We start from the raw sequence: 19,589 nt of genomic DNA on the forward strand, positions 1-19,589 counted from the left end.
TAATAATCACATCAAAGGAGGTGCCATTCTGTACATTGAATTTTGTTGGAAGAGACATATGAAAGGACATCATTGTAACATAGCTTAGATAACTAATATATATCAATGTTTAATCTCTGTCCAGATCATAGTCAAACACCCAAAAGTGTCTTGTCTCTATATCTCTCGTTTATCATAACCCTGAAACTTAATGTGTATTTATATAAATAAATTTTAATTCACAAAGATTTTTAATTTAATTAGAACTCCTCAAATTAATTTATATATAATTATAATTTTTTAAAATACTTATCAATCCTAATAAATCAGAAATTATAATATTTGAAGTTGTGATGAGACTTTATAGTAAAGTTCTTGAGATCCAGAATTTTGGATGTCTTGATCATAAAAAAATAGCCTTAAAACATCATTTGTACTGATTCTTTATTTTTAACTTAGGCTTCTCATATCAAAGCTAGCTAGCTTAATTGTGACAAATCAATGTGGGTGTGTCAGATGGCTCATGCAAAGTCACCGAACAATAGTTAGGTGACATTTGTTTTTGTTTCCCTACAACTTGCTTATTTGACTAGGGTGGACGAGATTCGCAAGGTATGCTCCAACGCCATGGTTCTGATTCCAACAAGATAATATCGATATATCTATAATATTATCTAATAATTTGACCATAAAACAAATATAGGTTCGATTGAAATCATAGCTCGTCTTGACAATCTCATTCGTTACTACTCATATTTGGACAAAATTAATATAATCTAAAAATAATATATCTTTATTATAATTTGGACATTGCTTATGAATCCTTATCTTCTTCTCACAATTCACTGAGCAACCTTCTTAAAAAATTCATCCAAGTTGATATGGTTGAGTTGACTTAACCTGGGAGGTATAATCATGTGATATATATATATATATATATATATATATATATATATATATATCTTTAGAAAAAGAAAGAAAAATTGGTGATCAAAGGGGACGCATATAATTAACATAGATGTCGTCCTCTCATGGCTTATCAACTTAATTGCTGATATAATATCTTTTTTCTAAAATACAAAACTATGTTTTTCTAAAAATATGTTAACATATAATTAACATAAAATATGTTAACATATAATTAACATATAATTATACAAAACTATAATTAACATATAATTTTTTCTAAAAATTAGTAAAATACAAAACTATCAAAATTCTTATCTAAAATATCTTTTTTCCTCTCTTACGTATCCTCTCGATTGCTAATATAGCAACGTTTTATGTTTTACACAATGAAAAAAAAGCTACTCTAAAGAGAATTAATGTGGAAAGAGTGGCACGTCTCACACGACTTGAGATCCATCACACGATTGATCTCTCCATCTATATTTTCCTATTTTAGTAGACAGTACGATACCATACATTACACGGCATAGTAATCATCACATCATCTCTTGTATCGTAGACTTTTCGGTAAACTTATGACATCGCTGTAAGATTAGTTTAATAAGAGTACCAAAAAAAAGTAATTTGCATGCCAAAGACTAAAAATGGTAGCAGAGAAAAAGTCTTAAGCGGCATGCATAGCACTAGATGTCATGACCAATGGAATTTTGAGTCATAGTTGTTGAATTCTGGTGACCGAAGCATGCATGCAGTGAGAGAATTGGTCAATAATATTGAGATGCACTCATTGATGTGTATCCCCTTATAAATACCTGATCTCTTTGCTCAACGACCATGCAACAGAAAAACACATCTTTGCCTTCTTGTCTTGCTGTATGGCATCTCAGCTTCACAAAACTTTGCTTTGTGCCACTTTGCTGCTGCTGCTGCTATTGCTTCCCTGTGTTCCTCTTGTCGAAGCTTCACTTGGATCCCAAGGGAGGGCGTTGCTCCACTGGAAAGCCACTCTTCGGAGTCATCAATCCCTTAGATCTTGGAACCTCAATTCTAGTCCTTGCAATTGGACCGGAGTTACTTGCAATTACCCCGTCGCAGGTAGAGGGCGTTCGGCGATCACCGAGATATCCTTGCCGAGCATGGGCTTGGCAGGGCCACTTGATGCTCTTGACTTTTCGACTTTGGGATCGCTCCTCCGTCTCAATCTTTCCTACAATCAGTTCAGTGGGGTAATTCCTCCGGCCATCTCTGCTCTCTCCAGTCTCGTATCTCTTGATCTCACTAGCAATCAGTTCACAAGCAAAATCCCAGTTGGGATGGGCTCCATGAAAGAGCTTCGATTCCTGAGTCTTAGCCATAATCAAATGGTTGGTGCTATACCTCCATCTCTTTGCAACCTCACCGGCCTTATGTCCTTGCACCTGAAAGATAATAAGCTTGTGGGTGTCATTCCTAAGGAGGTAGGGAGGTTTCAGGAGTTGATGTATTTGGATATTGGGGTTAATAGGCTATCTGGTTCGATCCCATCTAGTTTAGGAAATTTGACAAAGCTCTATCACTTAGATCTTTACCAAAATCAATTAACTAGTGTCATCCCTCGAGAATTTGAAAATCTAGTTAATCTCGTTTACCTATCAATCGCTGATAATAATCTAACAGGTGGGGTTATCTCTTCTTTTGGAAACCTAACCAAACTGCAATTTTTTTGGCTACAGAGAAATAAACTCTCAGGTCCTATCCCTTTTGAGATTGGAAATCTAGTTGAGGTTACCGATCTCAACTTGTCAGAAAACCTATTAACCAATTCAATTCCTTTTTCTATAGGAAACATGACTAGATTAGAGAGACTTAGCCTTTGGGATAATCAATTGTCTAGTTTTATTCCTTTTGAGATTGGAAATCTAATTGAAGTTACTAATCTCTCACTCTCGAAAAACTTTTTGACGGGTCCCATTCCTTCCTCTATAGGAAATATGACCAAATTAAAGATCCTTTACCTTTGGGATAATCAATTGTCTGATTTTATTCCTAGTGAGATTGGAAATCTAATTGAAGTTACTGATCTCATACTCTCAACGAATCTTTTGACGGGTCCCATCCCTTCCTCTATAGGAAACTTGACTAAATTAAATATTCTTTATCTTTTGGATAATCAATTATCCGGTTTTATTCCTTTCGAGATTGGGAATCTAATTGAACTTACTGATCTGGCACTCTTCAAAAATCTACTGTCAGGTCCCGTCCCGTCCTCTATAGGAAATATGACTAAACTCGTAAAACTAGGTGTATACAATAATCTATTGTCCGGACCTTTGCCTACGGAGATCAATAACATTCATGGACTGACATACCTAGTGTTGTCAAATAATAGCTTCTCTGGCTATTTACCCCAAGATATATGTAAAGGTGGAGCCCTACAATTCCTCATTCTTCAAATGAACAATTTCGAAGGTCCCATTCCCACGACCTTGAAAAATTGTACGACACTAGAAAGGGTCCGTCTTGAACACAACCAACTCACCGGAGATGTATCTCAATGTCTCGGAGTGTATCCCCATCTTTCTTATATGGATTTGAGCTCCAATCTATTCTCCGGTACGCTCTCACCAGACTGGGCAAGATGGCACAATCTGACGCTCTTCAGAATCTCAAATAACAACATCACCGGAGTCATACCCACCGAGTTTGGGCAGTTGACGAAACTGCAAGGGCTGGACCTCTCGGGCAACTACCTACAAGGAGAGATCCCAAAGAGCTTCGGCAGCTTAACCCTTCTATACAATCTGAACTTGGGCAACAACCAACTCGTCGGCCAGGTGCCTTCGGAGTTTGGAATGCTGTCCAATCTTGAACTACTTGATCTCTCGTCCAACAACTTGGCAGGAAGATTCCCAGATCAATTAGGCAACTGCAGGAAACTCCGATCGTTGAAGCTTAACAACAACAACTTCCGTGGAACCATTCCTTTGGCCATTGGTAATCTGGTGGTCCTTCAAGACACGTTTGACGTCAGCCACAACTCACTAACAGGGGAGATTCCATCCCAACTCAGCAAATTGGTGATGCTGCAAATCCTGAATCTATCGCATAATTCCTTGTCGGGTCATCTTCCATCTTCGCTAACGTATATGACGAGCTTGTCTACCGTAGATGTATCCTACAATGAACTGGACGGCCCTGTTCCTGATAGCCCAGCTTTCCGAAGAGCCCCGGCGGAGTGGTTTGCCCATAACAATGATCTGTGTGGAGTTGTTCGAGGATTGCCTCCGTGTGTTACACTCGGTACTCCAACGAAAGATGACCGAAGCAAGCGCCACAAAGTGGTTGTAATAGCCATCATTCCTTCCGTCGTCGTCTTCCTTCTCTTGTTTGTATTCACTGCAGCTGCTTTTCAATTGCACAAGAGAAAGAAGCCGGCAGTACCGGTCGATGATAATCACATCAAAGAAGGTGCATTCTCTATATTGAATTTTGATGGAAGAGACGTATACAAGGACATCATCGAAGCCACCGAAGATTTCGATGCCAAGTACTGTATCGGAAGCGGTGCATACGGCAGTGTCTACAGAGCAGAGTTAGCAAGTGGGGAACTGCTAGCGGTGAAGAAGATTCATCTACCAGACACTGAAGGTACAAGCGACGAGCAACCCTTTCAAACTGAGATACAAACTCTTACTCAAATTCGACATCGCAATATCGTCAAGCTTTACGGGTTCTGCTCCTCTCCCCGACGCAAATTTCTGGTGTACGAGTACATGGAGAGAGGAAGTCTGGGATCTGTCCTCCGAAGCGAGACTGCAGCTGAATTGGACTGGGTGAAGAGGGTGACCATCGTGAAGGATGTCGCCTGCGCTTTATCCTACATGCATCATGACTGCACACCACCCATCGTTCATCGAGATATTACCAGCAACAACATCCTACTTGATTCCGAATTCAAGGCTTGTGTTTCCGACTTTGGAATTGCTCGACTACTGAATCCGGATTCATCAAATTGGACCATGCTTGCAGGCACACGGGGTTACTTAGCACCAGGTGAGTTTCTCTCTCTCTCTCTCTCTCAGATCTCGTAGTTTGTGCAAATTAAGAATACTTGCAATTGTGAACATATTCAAATTATATCTTGGAGGAGATATCTATGGATTGGCGGTTTGATCATTGGCTCTTGCTGTCTGCAGAGCTTGCATATACAATGAGAGTGACCACCCAATGCGACGTGTACAGTTTCGGAGTGGTGACGCTGGAGTTACTGATGGGAGAGTATGGAGAAGTGCTCATTTCCATTCTGTCGTCTTCACCGATCAACGATAGCTTTGTGAAAGACGTATTGGACCGACGTCTACCCGTTCCGGAGGGTCAAGTTGCGGATGAAGTAGTTGCAATTTTGAGCTTGGCTCTTCGTAGCGTGGACAACCACCCTGAATCACGCCCGACAATGAAACAGGTCTCCGACAAGTTATGCGTGGTCAGAACACCCCCACCAAGCCTCCGATCTATTGATGCATTGAAGTTTTCTGACTTGATGAACGTGGAGATATGATCTATATGCACTCCTCTGTGCCCCGATGCTTCTTTTGGTCAGAATCGGTAGACTTTGTTTCCGTATGGCTTGCTTTATTAGTGGTTTCATTCTTCAGCGTGTTTAATAAAAGCATCGGATGGTAATCGATCTCTTTTCTAAATCTTGGACGCTTGAAAATTTTGATTTTCTTGTACTATATGTTTCTTGAGAATTTGTGAAGAAAATTAAATGAAGGCTGAGGGATGATTGGTTTCTGATGTGTACCTGCCCACCACGACTGCTCTGCTACGGAGGCATGACAGAGGGCCGACCGAAGAGTACGAATTCATTCGCAGGAACCGGCAGATTTGTTTGTGTTGTTTACTTTAGTGATTTCGTTACGTAATCAATAGCTCATGCATCCATTAAATATTATCAAATGAAATCTCCTACACCATTTCCACGAATCAGAGCAATGAGCTTTCTATTCTCACGGCTTAGCATATTGGATTGCTATGCTGCTTAGAGTAATATACTCTTGATAGCTATTTATACACACTCAGCAGGAAGGTTATACACATTCATAATGGAGGATTTTTCTCAACTGTTTAGAGATTTCCTCAACTGCCTTGAGGAAATCTTTTCTGCTTATCATGCCCCCGCAAGATTGAGCTTCCATCTAGGATGCCGATGAAAAAAGTTTACGGACGAGAGGCTTTGTGAGTGTGTCTGCTAGTTGATCAGCTGTATGTACGTGAGAAACACGGAGTTGATGTCTGACAACTTAATCTCGTACGAAGCGGAAGTCAATGGCTATGTGTTTCATACGGGAATGGAACACTGGATTAGCACATAAGTAGGCAGCTCCAATATTATCACAATATATTGTAGGAATAACTGTGGAGTTGACGTTGAGTTCCTTGAACAGATTTGTAACCCAATTGAGTTCAGCAGCGGCGGTGGCGATGACACGATATTCAGCTTCAGTTGTAGATCTTGCAATCGTCTTTTGTTTTTTAGAACTCTAACTAATTAGAGTAGCACCAAGGAAGACAATGTATCCTGACGTAGATGTTCTATCATCAAAGTTCCCTGCCCAATCAGCATCAGCAAAGGCATGGAGATGGAGTGAAGTATTTTTACGAAGAAAAATGCTATGATTAAGAGTCCCTTTAAGATACTGCAAAATTCGTTTAACCGTAGACCAATGCGTAGTAGATGGTCGATGCATGAATTACGATAATTTATTGACGGCAAATGAAATATCTGGACGAGTGAGAGCCAAGTACTGTAAGGAGCCAAGGACTTATCGATATTTAGTCGAATCTGTAGTAGGACTTCCATCACATAATTTAAGTGATTCACTGGTGGAGAGAGGAGTTGTAACCTCTTTCGCATCCTGCATGTTTGTCTTTGATAATAAATCTTGAATATACTTTCTTTGTGAAAGGAATAGACCTGAAGGTGTAAATATTGCTTCCACTCCCAAAAAGTAGCTTAAAGTTCCTAGATCTTTGAGGGAAAATCGATCGGCCAAGTGCTTTAGAAATGCCTGAGTCTTCAAAGGATCATTTCCTATGACAATAATATCATCCACATATACTAAAAGATATATTATGCTTCCATTGTGCTGGCAAATGAATAACGAGGTATCATACTTGGAATTGATAAAGCCAATTGAGGTTAAAAATGAGCCAAGCTCGTTATACCAAGCCCTTCGAGCTTGACGAAGTCCATAAATAGCTTTTTGAAGTTTGCAAACTTGCCTCGGATATTGAGGATGAACGAAACCAGGAGGTTGCTGCATAAAAACATCTTCAGTAAGTGTCCCCTGTAAAAAGGCATTGTTAACATCCAATTGTCGTATGTGATAGCCCTTTGAGATGGCCAAACTCAGGATAAGGCGGATTGTTGTAGGTTTAACAACGGGACTAAATGTCTCTGTGAAATCGACACCAGGTCGTTGATGAAACCCTTTGGCGACTAAACGTGCTTTATATCTAGCAACGGTTCCGTCTGGGTTCCGCTTAATTCGAAAGACCCATTTACACTCGATGATATTTTGTGTGTGATGAAAGGGTACTAAGGTCCATGTAGAGTTATGGATGAGAGCATCATATTCGTCACACATGGCTTTACGCCAGTGAGAAGATTTTTAAGCTTGAGTGATTGTAGTGGGTTCACTGGCCTCGAAAAGCATTGTGTTCAAGAGAGTAGCCAATAAAAGTGCAAGGCTTAGAACGTGGTGTTAGCTTATGTGACGCATAGGGACGAAGCCATGGATAACATAAACAACAAAAAACTTTGAGTTTATGAAGGTTTGGAAGCTTGTGGAATAAATTTTCAAATGGTGACTGGTATTGTAAGACTGGAGTGAGCATACGATTAATAAGATAAACTGCAGTTTGAAAAGCTACTGACAAAAAAGGTGGTGGCATAGATGCTTGATGTAGAAGGGAGAGACTAGTTTCAACGATATGCCGATGTTTGCGTTCGACAGAGCCAACCAACTTGGGAGTATATGGGGGTGACTTGATGTGTTATATACCACAAGCAGAGAGACAGGATGCGAGGGCTTGATATTCGCCTCCGCCATCAGAGTAAATTGTTTTAATGGAAGATTGAAAAAAATTCTCGACCAACTTTCGAAAGTTGGTAAATACTGTGGAAACATCAGACTTATGGTGGAGAGGATATAACCATGTGTATAGAAAGATAGAAAGATAGAAATATGATACCATGATAAAAATTAAACGAAGAATATAGAAAAATAAAAATTGTAGAAGAAACTATGAAATGTATAAGATGTAATTGTCTAGTTCATTTTGATAGTGAACTCTTGATAGCTATTTATACACATTCAGCAGGGAGGTTATACACATTCATCATGGAGGATTTTTCTCAACTGTTTAGAGATTTCCTCAACTGCCTTGAGAAAATCTTATCTGCTTATCATGTATGATGCAGTGCAATGCAATGGTATTCAGTGGCTTTGGAGTCGTGACGCTTGAGGTTCTACTGGGAGACATCCAGGCGATCTCATCTCTAGCTATCATGATGAAGGTAGCGCGATGAGAGAGATGCTCGACCCACATCTTCCACTTCCTCCAGCTGAAGTTTCAGGCGCAGTCTCTACGGTGGTCAAGATTTCACTCCGGTGTGTCGTCCAACGATGCAGCACGTATCCACTGAGTTGTGTGCCATCAAGTAATTGGCTGCAAATGTTTGTCCATAGCTAATATAGCAACTTGTATATACAACCACGAAGAACTGGAAGCAGAGCAACTCAATGCTCTGCTCATCTATCACAACGTTGGATTCACCAAACACCGATCTCTCCGCATGTTTTCTTTTATTCTTTTGTAAATAGAGATTCAACTCGAAGAATTTGAATATATGAAATGACATTACAACAGCGTGCATAACACGGCATAGGACTCACCACTTAATTTCTACTATACCAACCGTTGAATGTTAGATGATGGCGCTCTCACATAGACTTTCTATGATGGAAGAGTTTACTGAGATCGATTATGACTTCGAATACTGGAAGAGAATCTGTAAGCACAAAGAAAATTGATACGCCGAGTACAGAACGAATCTAGAAAACGTGCATACCATGGCAACAGGATTCACCGCACGCTGATCTCTCTCCACTTTGTCAACCATTCATTTCAGCATGGGACAGTGTGATGTACTGTCGTGTAAGTCTCCTGAGGTAAGACAATGGATTTGGTAGGAGTGAGATATATATATATATATATATATATATATATATATATATATATAGACTCCATGTGGGAAAGCAGCACCTGTAGTCGTTGTTGTCTATGCAAAAGTTCGTGTTAGTTTTACCTTAACAAAGGAGCATTAGATGCCATCTTAACGTCAATTCGCATTGGCGGAAGCCTCATACCGAACTACTTTTTCTTATTATATGACAAATAATTAAATCTTGAACTCTTTTCACATGTCCAAAGTCATATAGATTTGCCTCGACACAGTATCTAAAAAATACTATTCTCATAGTACAAAAGCCATGCGAATCAATCATTTAGGTCTTATGACAAGAATGCATTGAGATATCGATAACGTCAATATCAATACTATTCTCATAGTACGAAAGCCATGCGAATCAATCATTTAGATCTTATGAGAAGACATGCATTGAGTTGTCGGTAAGGTCAATATCTTTAAATATACACCAATCATCCAAGACTTTCGATCTAAGCTTTTGTCTGCTCTTGGTAGACTCTCACCAGATTGGCTAAGGGAAATGACTCAATCTAATATGCTTGCATATCTCAAATAAAACTAAGATTCGTGCGGTTCATATGCTTATAAAAGAATATTTTTTAAATAATTTTTTTCTTAAAGCAATATATATATAACTAAGGTCATATATTAGAACAGATATTTTTTTAGTAATGACAGCTTTGGTTATGCTATCTCTTCGTGACAAAATCTAGATAATACATATCTTGTTCTATCAAGACTTAGAAAAAAACTAGTTTTTAATGGATGCAAATGTTTAATCCCCATTGATAGTGCCCAGATCATAGTCAAATAGAAACACCCAAAGTGTCTTGCCTCTATTTCTCCCTTTTACCAAAACCCTAAAACTCAATGTGTATTTATATGAATAAATTTTAATTCACAAAGACTTTCAATTTAATTAGTACTCCTCGAACTAATTTAAATATAATTATAATTTTTAAAAATACTTATCAATCTTAAAAAATTAGATATTGTAATCTTGGAGTTTTGATGAGGCTTTGCTAATGTGTATAGTAAAGATCTTGAGATCCACAATTTTGGATGTCTTGATCATAACAAAATATATATAGCCTCAAGACTTCAATTTCTATCCAACATAATTTGTACTGATTTTTTTTTTTAACGTATGCTTCTCATATCAAAGCTAGCTAGCTTAATTATGACAAATCAATGTGGGTGTATCAGATGGCTCATGCAAAGTCACCGAACAAAAGTTGGACGACATTTTGTTTTTGTTCATGTACAACTTGCTTATTTGACTAGGGTGGACGAGATTTGGACTAACTTTAACCATATTTCGTGGGTTTGATTCCGATAAGATGATATAGACATGCCTGTAATGTTATGTAATAATTCAACCATAAGATAAATATAGATTCGATTGAAATCTTAGTTTGTCCATACAATTTCATTCATTATCGCTCATATTTGGACGGGAGATTATCATGGGTGATATAATCTAAAAATAATATGTCTATTATAATTTTGACATTATGTATGAATCCTTATCTTTTTCTAGTGCAATGAATACTTAGCAACCTTTTATAAAAGGTTTAAAGTCAATTTTAACCCCTATGATTTTGGTAATGAGCTTCTTAAATCTTTATGATTTTCTTGTATATGAAATAACCTTTATATTTTAAAAGATATGACATATAAGTTACTTTCATCGAGTTTAAGTTAATAGACATTAGAGTCTGCTTTTGTGGTATGCTGATAATAAATCATTAATATAATAATATATATATTTTAAGCTTACAAAGGGTTAAGATCTATTTTAGCTCATGTGATTTTAGTCATAGATCTCTTAAGTTCTTCCAGTTTATTCGTGTCTAAAATAACTTATACATTTTAAAAAATATAGCATATAAGCCCCTTCCGGTAAATCTGAATTAATAACTATTAGAGTTTATTTACATGACATGCTAATTTATAATAAACTATTAATATAATGATAAATATAATTTATGTTAAAAAAATCATGACCATCATCAATTACAAAAGGAGGTGTCATCGTGAAAACAACCACCAACAACAACACTGAGCCACTATTGTCTAGCAATACGTCATACACATATAGCCTCTCCTGTGTTAATGATAAGCTTAAGAGCTTCCGGTCTTATCTCAAATGGATGAGCATCAATCAATCTAATGCTAGGCATGTAGTGGTCTCCTAATCTATCTTACACTCGAGATTATATGCTGTCAAAACACTATACGGTTGTGGATCTCTTGATGCGCTAAGGCTTTCCGACTTGATGAATGTAGACATATGATCAAATACATGGTCTCCTTTGTTGTTGCCTTCTTTCTCGAGGTTCACAATATATTTTTTGTATGTACTATTATGCTGTGTAAGTGGTTCAAACCCTTTGATTATGTAGTAGCGTCGTTTTGAGGTAAGTAATAGAAGTCAGGCATCTATAATAAAGTTGTTTTAAAGATCGACAATTTTGGATGTGTTAATCATAAAATATTAATTAATTATAATTTAAATTTTTTTATTTCTATCTGATAGGAAAAATATTATTGATCAATTATCATTCAATCTATACACGGCTACCATATTGTCATAGGCGAGACAAGGCTTGCCCCTTTGTTTTAATCACGTGCACATAAGTCCAAATGGTTAAGGATTGTCGTCTCAGGGAATATTCTTTAAAATATTTTATTCATTTTTAGTTTATATAAAAGTCTACGTTCAGCACAAGAATCAATGTCAATCAACTTTTTACTATTTTCATCTCATATCAAGGCTAACTTGGGTATCTAAATATGAGTCTCAAGAAATCCACTCAATCTCGATTTTCATGTAAATTATTATTATAGCATATAAGCATATCTATACTCACTTCCACGAGACCTCCAACGTTGTCTTGACAGCACCTTATTATTCTTGCACATGTATAATCGAATCAGGATTGATTTCAATAATATTTTCTCCTAAAACTATCCAACATAATATATACTGATCTAGTTTTCTCTTATACTTATATCAAAGCTAGCCAATCAATATAGGTTTATCAGATGGCTTATGTGAAGTCGTCACCGAACAAACACTTCAGTGACGCTTTGTTTTTGTTTGCTGTAGAACTTGCTTATTTTGAGGAGGGTGGATGAGAAATGCAATGTATGGCCGGCCCAACTTAAATCGTCTATCGCCGGTCCGATTCAGAAAGATGATACAGACATGTTTACACTGCCATATGGCAAGGCTGTAACTGTTATTAATAAATATCTAATTTAATAATAATATAATTGTTCTCGTTAAGATTCATAATTCATTATCATGATTTTTTATTTATTATGATTTAAATAATTTTAGTTTTTTATTCTTTATATATGAAATCGTTATTATTAAATTAAATATTTAATATCATTAAAGTTCTTACCAAACGTTATAAATTTGAATTAATTCTTGAACGTTATGAATTGATGATAATAAATGTTCTTGATAGGAGAACATCTATATATATGAGGATTTTGGTCCCTGGGCTCAATCATCTCTTTGAAGCAAAAAGACTTTCCTACACCATCTAAAGCGAGAGTTCTGAGTCGAGAAGTGCCAAAGTTCAAAAAGAAACCTATGTAGAAATTCTTGACAGTAATGGTTGGAGGTACGCTATTTTGTTTCCGCATCAGTTTTTATTGTGTTTCTATTAAAATGATTTAGAAACACAAGTTGGTTTCAATGATTTCTTACATTTGGTATCAGAGCCTTTTGACCTCTACCTTGATACGAAAGAGTTTTTATTTTTATGCCATGAAAATGATTTGATTCTGGTTTCTTATTGGAAACTTCTTGATATATTTTATTGAAAATCATGAGAAAATATCATTTTCAACATTTTAGTCGGTAAAATGCTCATATTATGTATGCATATTTAGTTATATTAAATTATGCTTATGAGTAAATTTTTTATATTTAAAATGTCTAGTGATCCATATAATCTTAATTAATTAAGAATTAGCCAAACATCCTTAATTAATTAAAATTATATATATAAAGTTAAAATAAGGATCACATAAGTAATTAGACAACACATTGTGATTGATTATATTTCATTTAATAATTATTATCCCAGGATCTTTTATTATATTTAATGTAATTAATCAGTATAAAATATCAGATTATTTTCATAATTTACCCATGGGGATTATGAATTGGAATATAATTTGATAGTTTTACCATAAAGACCATATGAATCTATTTGAATTAAGAATTTAGCCCACGGGCAATTTTTATGTCATGAGATTCACATTAGTAAAACATGTAATTTAGTCTATTAAGCTTCAAATTTTGACATAAGCATGTTTGATTTTATGCAGTTTCTCAAACTGTTAATTTTTCTGATATTCGATGTGATATTCCCGAACTTAATGGTGATAACTATAAGATATGGAAGGAGAGGGTTCTCCTCTATTTAGGGTGGATGGATATCGATTATGCTATAAAAAAAGACGAACCACCTATAGTCACTAATACCAGCACTCCAACTGAGATCACGTTATATGAGCGATGGGAGCGATCCAATCGGCTCAGCGTGATGTTTATCAAAACTAAGATGACTGCTGGCATACATGGTTTTGTTGACCAGCATGAAAATATCCGAGACTTACTAAAAGCTATTGATGAACAATTTGTCACTTCGAATAAGGCACTAGCAAGTACCCTAATAATGAAATTCTCATTCCTTAGACTCACCAACATAAAGAGTGTGCGTGAGCACATAATGCAAATACGAGATATTGCGGTTCAACTTAAGAAACTTGAGGTTAATATGTTAGAATCCTTCCTGGTGCACTATATTCTGAACACCCTTCCACCTCAATATGACCCTTTTAAAATTTCATACAATACACATACGGACAAATAGTCAATCAATAAATTAATGACCATGTGTGTTCAAGAAGAAGAGAGGCTAGTGATGGAATTGGGTGAGAGTGCATTGGTAGTAACCACTCGCAGAAAGAACAAAATTGACAAACATCAAGCCAATCAGAAAGCTCATCAGCAGGGAAAAGGTAAAATATCACCCCAAGCTGATATCAAGAAAGAAGCAAGGTGTTTCTTTTGTAAAAGAAAGTGACACATAAGAAGGAATGCACGAAATTCCAACAGTGGCTTGAAAAGAAAGGTAAACCAACCTCATATGTATGTTATGAACTCTTTGCAGGGTATGCAAAACCTAAGGAAGCCAGTGGGAAGTGAGCAAAACATCTTATCAGGAAATAAGATGGGCTCACATGTTGAGGCAATTGGAACATGCATTTTAACTTTAAGTAGTGGTTTTGTTTTAAAATTGGAAAGATCCTTTTATGTACCAAGTTTCTCACGAAACTTAATTTATGTTTCTAAACTCGTACCATTTAGGTATTCCTTTAATTTTAAAGACACATCATTTTGTTTATTACATAAATCTGATTGTGTTGGGAATAGTATTTTGTCCGATAGTCTTTACCGTATTTTATTACAAAATGATAATACTCAAAGTTCAATGCATGTTCACACTAGCATTAAGAGGTGTAATATTAATTAGGACTCCTCTATATTATGACATCGGAGATTAGGACATATCTCCATAGAGAGAATTAAGAGATTAGTTAAAGATGGGGTACTTAGTACTCTTGATTTTACTAATTTTAAGACTTGTGTGGACTATATTAAGGGAAAACAAACCAATAAGTCCAAAAAGGGTGCTAATATGAGTTCAGACTTATTAGATATAATTCATAGTGATATATGTTGTCCAAAAATGGACATACATGGTCAGAAATACTTCATCTCCTTTATAGATGATTACTCACGATATATGTATATATATTTGCTTCATAGCAAAAATGAAGCATTGGATGCCTTCAAAGTCTTTAAGGCTGAAGTTGAGAACCAACGTTGTAAGCAAATTAAAATTGTGAGATCAGATAGGGGTGGAGAATATTATGGTAGATATACTGAAAATGAACAAGTACCTGGTCCTTTTGCTAAGTTTCTTCAAGAACATGGGATTGTTGCCCAATACACTATGTCTGGTTCTCCAGACCAGAATGGTGTTGCAGAAAAGAAGAAACCAAACATTATTAGACATAGTGCGGAGTATGCTTAGCAACTCCAATCTTCCTAAGTTCTTGTGGGCTGAAGCACTAAAGACGGTTGTGTATATATTAAACTGAGTTCCAATCAATGCTGTCCAAAAGACACCATTTGAATTATGGAAAGGTTGGAAACCGAGTTTGCGACATATACGCATTTGGGGATGTCCGTCTGAAGTCAGAATATATAATCCACAAGAGAAGAAACTGGACCCGAGGACTATTAATGGGTATTTCATTGGATATGTCGAAAAGTCCAAAAGTTATATATTCTATTGTCCATCTCACACAACTAGGATTATGGAATCAAGAAACGCTAAATTTCTTGAGGATGATGTGATTAGTGGGAGTGATCATTTCAGGAACATAGTCTCCGCACATGATCATATAAAATTTCAACCTTCCACATCAAATGATAGATTGGTTATAGTTCATAGCACCCCTCAAGTACAAACTAGTACTGAACAACCAATAGATCAAGTAGTTCAGGAATTACAACAAGCTCCTGAACAACTAGTTGAACCATAAATTCCTCAAGGAACCATTGGTACAACATTAAGAAGATCTACTAGAAATAAAAGATCAGTAATTCCTAGTGATTATGTTGTATATCTATAAAAATCTGATTATAATATTGGAGCCAAAAATGATCCTGAAACATTTTCACAAGCCATGAGTTGCAAAGAGTCAAATTTGTGGCATGATGTCATGAAAGAAGAGATGAATTACATGATGAGCAATGAAGTCTGAGATCTTGTAGAGTTGCCTAATAAAGCAAAGGCTATTGGTTGCAAATGGGTTTTTAAAACTAAGAAATATTCGTTATTTAACATTGAGAGGTACAAGGCAAGACTTGTTGCAAAGGGATTTACTCAAAAAGAAGGAATCGATTATACGAAGACGTTTTCTCGTGTATCTAAGAAAGATTCTCTACGTATAATTTTGGCATTAGTTGCTCATTTTGACCTTAAATTGCAACAAATGAAAGTGAAATGGTATTTCTTAATGGAGATCTAGAGGAAGAGGTTTATATAAAACAACCTAAAGGTTTCTCCTCTAGTGTTGGTGAACACTTGGTTTGCAAGCTTATGAAGTCTATATACGGCTTAAAACAAGCCTCCCGCTAATAGTATTTTAAATTTCATGAAGTGACTTCTTCATTCGGATTTGTTGAAAATCTCATGGATTAATGCATATACTAGAAGGTTAGTGGGAGTAAAATATGTTTCTTTATTTTATACGTAGATGATATTTTGCTTGCAACCAACGATAAGGGTTTGCTGTATGAGATGAAACAATTCCTTTCTAAAAATTTTGACATGAAGGATATGGGTGAAGCATCTTATGTCATTGGCATTAAGATCCATAGAGATAGACATCGAGGCATTTTAGGTCTATCACAAGAAACCTATATTCATAAACTTTTAGAAAGATTTCGGATGAAGGATTGTTCACCAAGTGTTGCTCCCATTGTGAAAGGTGATAGGTTCAATTTGAATCAATGCCCAAAGAACAATTTTGAAAGGGAATAAATGAAAAACATCACACATGCTTCTATCGTAGGAAGCCTTATGTATGCTCAAGTTTGTACTAGACCTGATATTGCATTTATTGTGGGGATGCTAGGTCGATATCAGAGTAATCCAGGTATAGACCACTAGAGAGCTGCAAAGAAATTGATGAGGTATTTACAAGGAATCAAAGATTACATGTTTATGTATAGACATACAGATAATCTGGATGTGATTGGTTATTCAGATTCAGACTTCGTCGGTTGTGTTGATTCTTGTAAATCAACATCAGGATATATTTTTATGATGGCTGGTGGAGCTATTTCTTGGAGAAGCGCTAAGCAGACCTTGACTGCTACTTCTACCATGGAAGCTGAGTTTGTCTTTTGTTTTGAAGCTACTTCACATGGTGTATAGATTAAGAGTTTCATTTCTGGGCTTAGAATCATGGATTCTATTTTTAAGTCATTAAGAATTTTCTGTGACAATTCAGCTGCTGTCTTTATGGCTAAAAACAATAAAAGTGAAAGTCGAAGTAAACATATCAACATTAAGTATTTAGTCATAAGAGAACGTGTAAAAGAAAAGAAAGTGATCATTCAGCATATTAGCACTGAATTGATGATTGCTGATCCTTTGACTAAAGGCATGCCACCTTTGAAATTCAAGGATCATGTAGAGAAAATAGGACTTAGTTCCACTTTATAATGATATTGAAACTCTTATATATTATGAAATTTTCTCATTCATGTGCATATTATTTTGAGAAAATATATTGTTACTGGACCAAGAATAAACATAAAGTTTATTCATTAAGTAATATTGCCACATTAAGATTAAGAAACTAAATACATCGTGATACATGGATGATAATACTCGCTCTTAGAGGACTTATCGCTATGATTCGTGTATTTATTTCTTAAGAAAGTTGTTCAAGAAAGATTAATTCAAATTATTAAGATAAACGTATGGACCAAATGGGAGAATGTAACCATTGTTATTAAATATCTAATTTAATAATAATATAAATGTTCTCATTAAGATTCATAATTCATTATCATGAATTTTTTTCATTTATTATGATTTAAATGATTTCAGTTTTTTATTCTTTATACATGAAACCGTTATTATTAAATTAAATATTTAATATCATTAAAGTTCTTCATTATGGTCTAAACATTATAAATTTAAATTAATTCTTGAATGTTATGAATTGGTGATAATAAATGTTCTTGATGGGAGAACATCTATATATATGAGGATTTTAGTTCCTGTGTTCAATCATCTCTTTGAAGCAAAAAGACTTTCCTACACTATCTAAAACGAGAGTTCTGAGTCGAGAAGTGCCCAAGTTCAAGAAGAAACCTCTGCAGAAATTCTTGACAGTAATGACTGGAGGTACGCTATTTTGTTTCCGCATCAGTTTTTATTATGTTTCTATTATAATGATTTCTTACTGGTGGTCCGTTGAAATCTTGGCTTGTCCTATCAATCTCATTCATATTTTTTCATGATTGACTTGACTTGACTTGACTTGAGATATATAAATTAATATGATTGACTTGACTTGACTTTCAGGTATACAAATTAGGTGATCTTTTAATCTCCGTAAGAAAGAGAAGTTTTTGTACTTGATTTGTTGAGTTATTTTTTGTACTTGACTTGAGTTATTTTTTTTTTCCTTTCTCTTGCTTCCCCATGCTCCTCTTGTTAAAGCTTCACTCGGATCCCAAGGGAGGGCGTTGCTCCACCGGAAAGCCACTCTTAGGAGTCATCAATCCCTGAGATCTTGGAACCTCTACCCCGTCACAAGTAGAGGGCGTTCGGCGATCACCGAGATACACTTGCCGAGCATGGGCTTAGCAGGGCCACTTGCTACTCTTAATTTCTCGGCTTTGGGATCGCTCCTCCGTCTCAATCTTTCCTACAATCAACTCGATGGGGCAATTCCTCCGACCATCTCGGCTCTCTCTAGGCTCGTATCTCTTGATCTTACTAGCAATCAGTTTATAAGTAAAATCCCAATTAAGATGGGCTCCATGAAAGATATACATTTCTTGAGTCTTAGATAAAATCAAATTGTCGATACTATACCTCCATCTCTAGGTAACCTCACCGATCTTGTGTCTTTGGACCCTGGATTATAAGAAGCTTGTGGGTGTCATTCCTAAAGAGTTGATGTATCTGAATATTGGGGTCAATAACCTATCCGGTTCAATCCCTTCCGGTCTAAAAAAATTTAACAACGCTTCGCTTCTTAGCTCTATACAAAAGTCAGCTCTCAGGCCCTATCCCTTTCGAGATTGGAAACCTCATTGAGGTTACGGATCTCGACTTCTCAGAAAACCTATTAACAAGTTCAATTCCTTTTTTTATAAGGAAATATGACTAGATTAAAGAGTCTTGACCTTTGGGATAATCAATTGTCTGGTTTTAATTTTCGTAAGATTGGAAATCTAATTGAAGTTTCTAATCTCTTACTCTCAATGAACCTTTTGACGGGTCACATCCCTTCCTCTATAGGAAACATGACCAAATTAAAGATAATTCACCTTTGGGATAATCAATTGTCTGGCTTTATTCCTCTTAAGATTGGGAATCTAATTGAAGCTATTGATCTGTTCCTCTTCAAAAATCTATTGTCAGGTCTCATCCCTTCCTCTATAGGAAATATGACCAAATTAAAGATCATTTATCTTTAGGATAATCAATTATCTGATTTTATTCCTCTTGAGATTGGGAATCTAATTGAAGTTACTTATCTGTTACTCTTCAAAAACCTATTGTCAGGTCCCATCCCTTCTTCCCTTCCTCTATAAGGAAAC

The 19,589-nt window shown here is 36.0% G+C and overlaps 1 protein-coding gene across 1 annotated transcript; it reads left to right on the top strand.

The window, feature by feature from the left end:
• The first annotated feature begins 1,745 nt into the window (after positions 1-1,745).
• LOC135637942 (probable leucine-rich repeat receptor-like protein kinase At1g35710) lies at positions 1,746-5,560 on the top strand. The gene is made up of 2 exons (XM_065150838.1): positions 1,746-4,920; positions 5,064-5,560. Exons 1-2 carry the CDS (start codon positions 1,764-1,766, stop codon positions 5,423-5,425), a joined length of 3,519 nt encoding a protein of 1,172 aa, XP_065006910.1. The 5' UTR covers positions 1,746-1,763; the 3' UTR covers positions 5,426-5,560.
• Positions 5,561-19,589: the final 14,029 nt, after the last annotated feature.

This window comes from Musa acuminata, chromosome BXJ3-5, assembly GCF_036884655.1.
Source record: "Musa acuminata AAA Group cultivar baxijiao chromosome BXJ3-5, Cavendish_Baxijiao_AAA, whole genome shotgun sequence".
NCBI classification, from domain to species: Eukaryota; Viridiplantae; Streptophyta; class Magnoliopsida; order Zingiberales; family Musaceae; genus Musa; species Musa acuminata.

Coding starts and splice junctions, on each gene's coding strand:
- LOC135637942 (XM_065150838.1), top strand. CDS start 1,764: ATGGCATCTCAGCTTCACAAAACTTTGCTTTGTGCCACTTTGCTGCTG. Junction 4,921..5,063: donor ACGGGGTTACTTAGCACCAG/GTGAGTTTCTCT, acceptor TGCTGTCTGCAG/AGCTTGCATATACAATGAGA.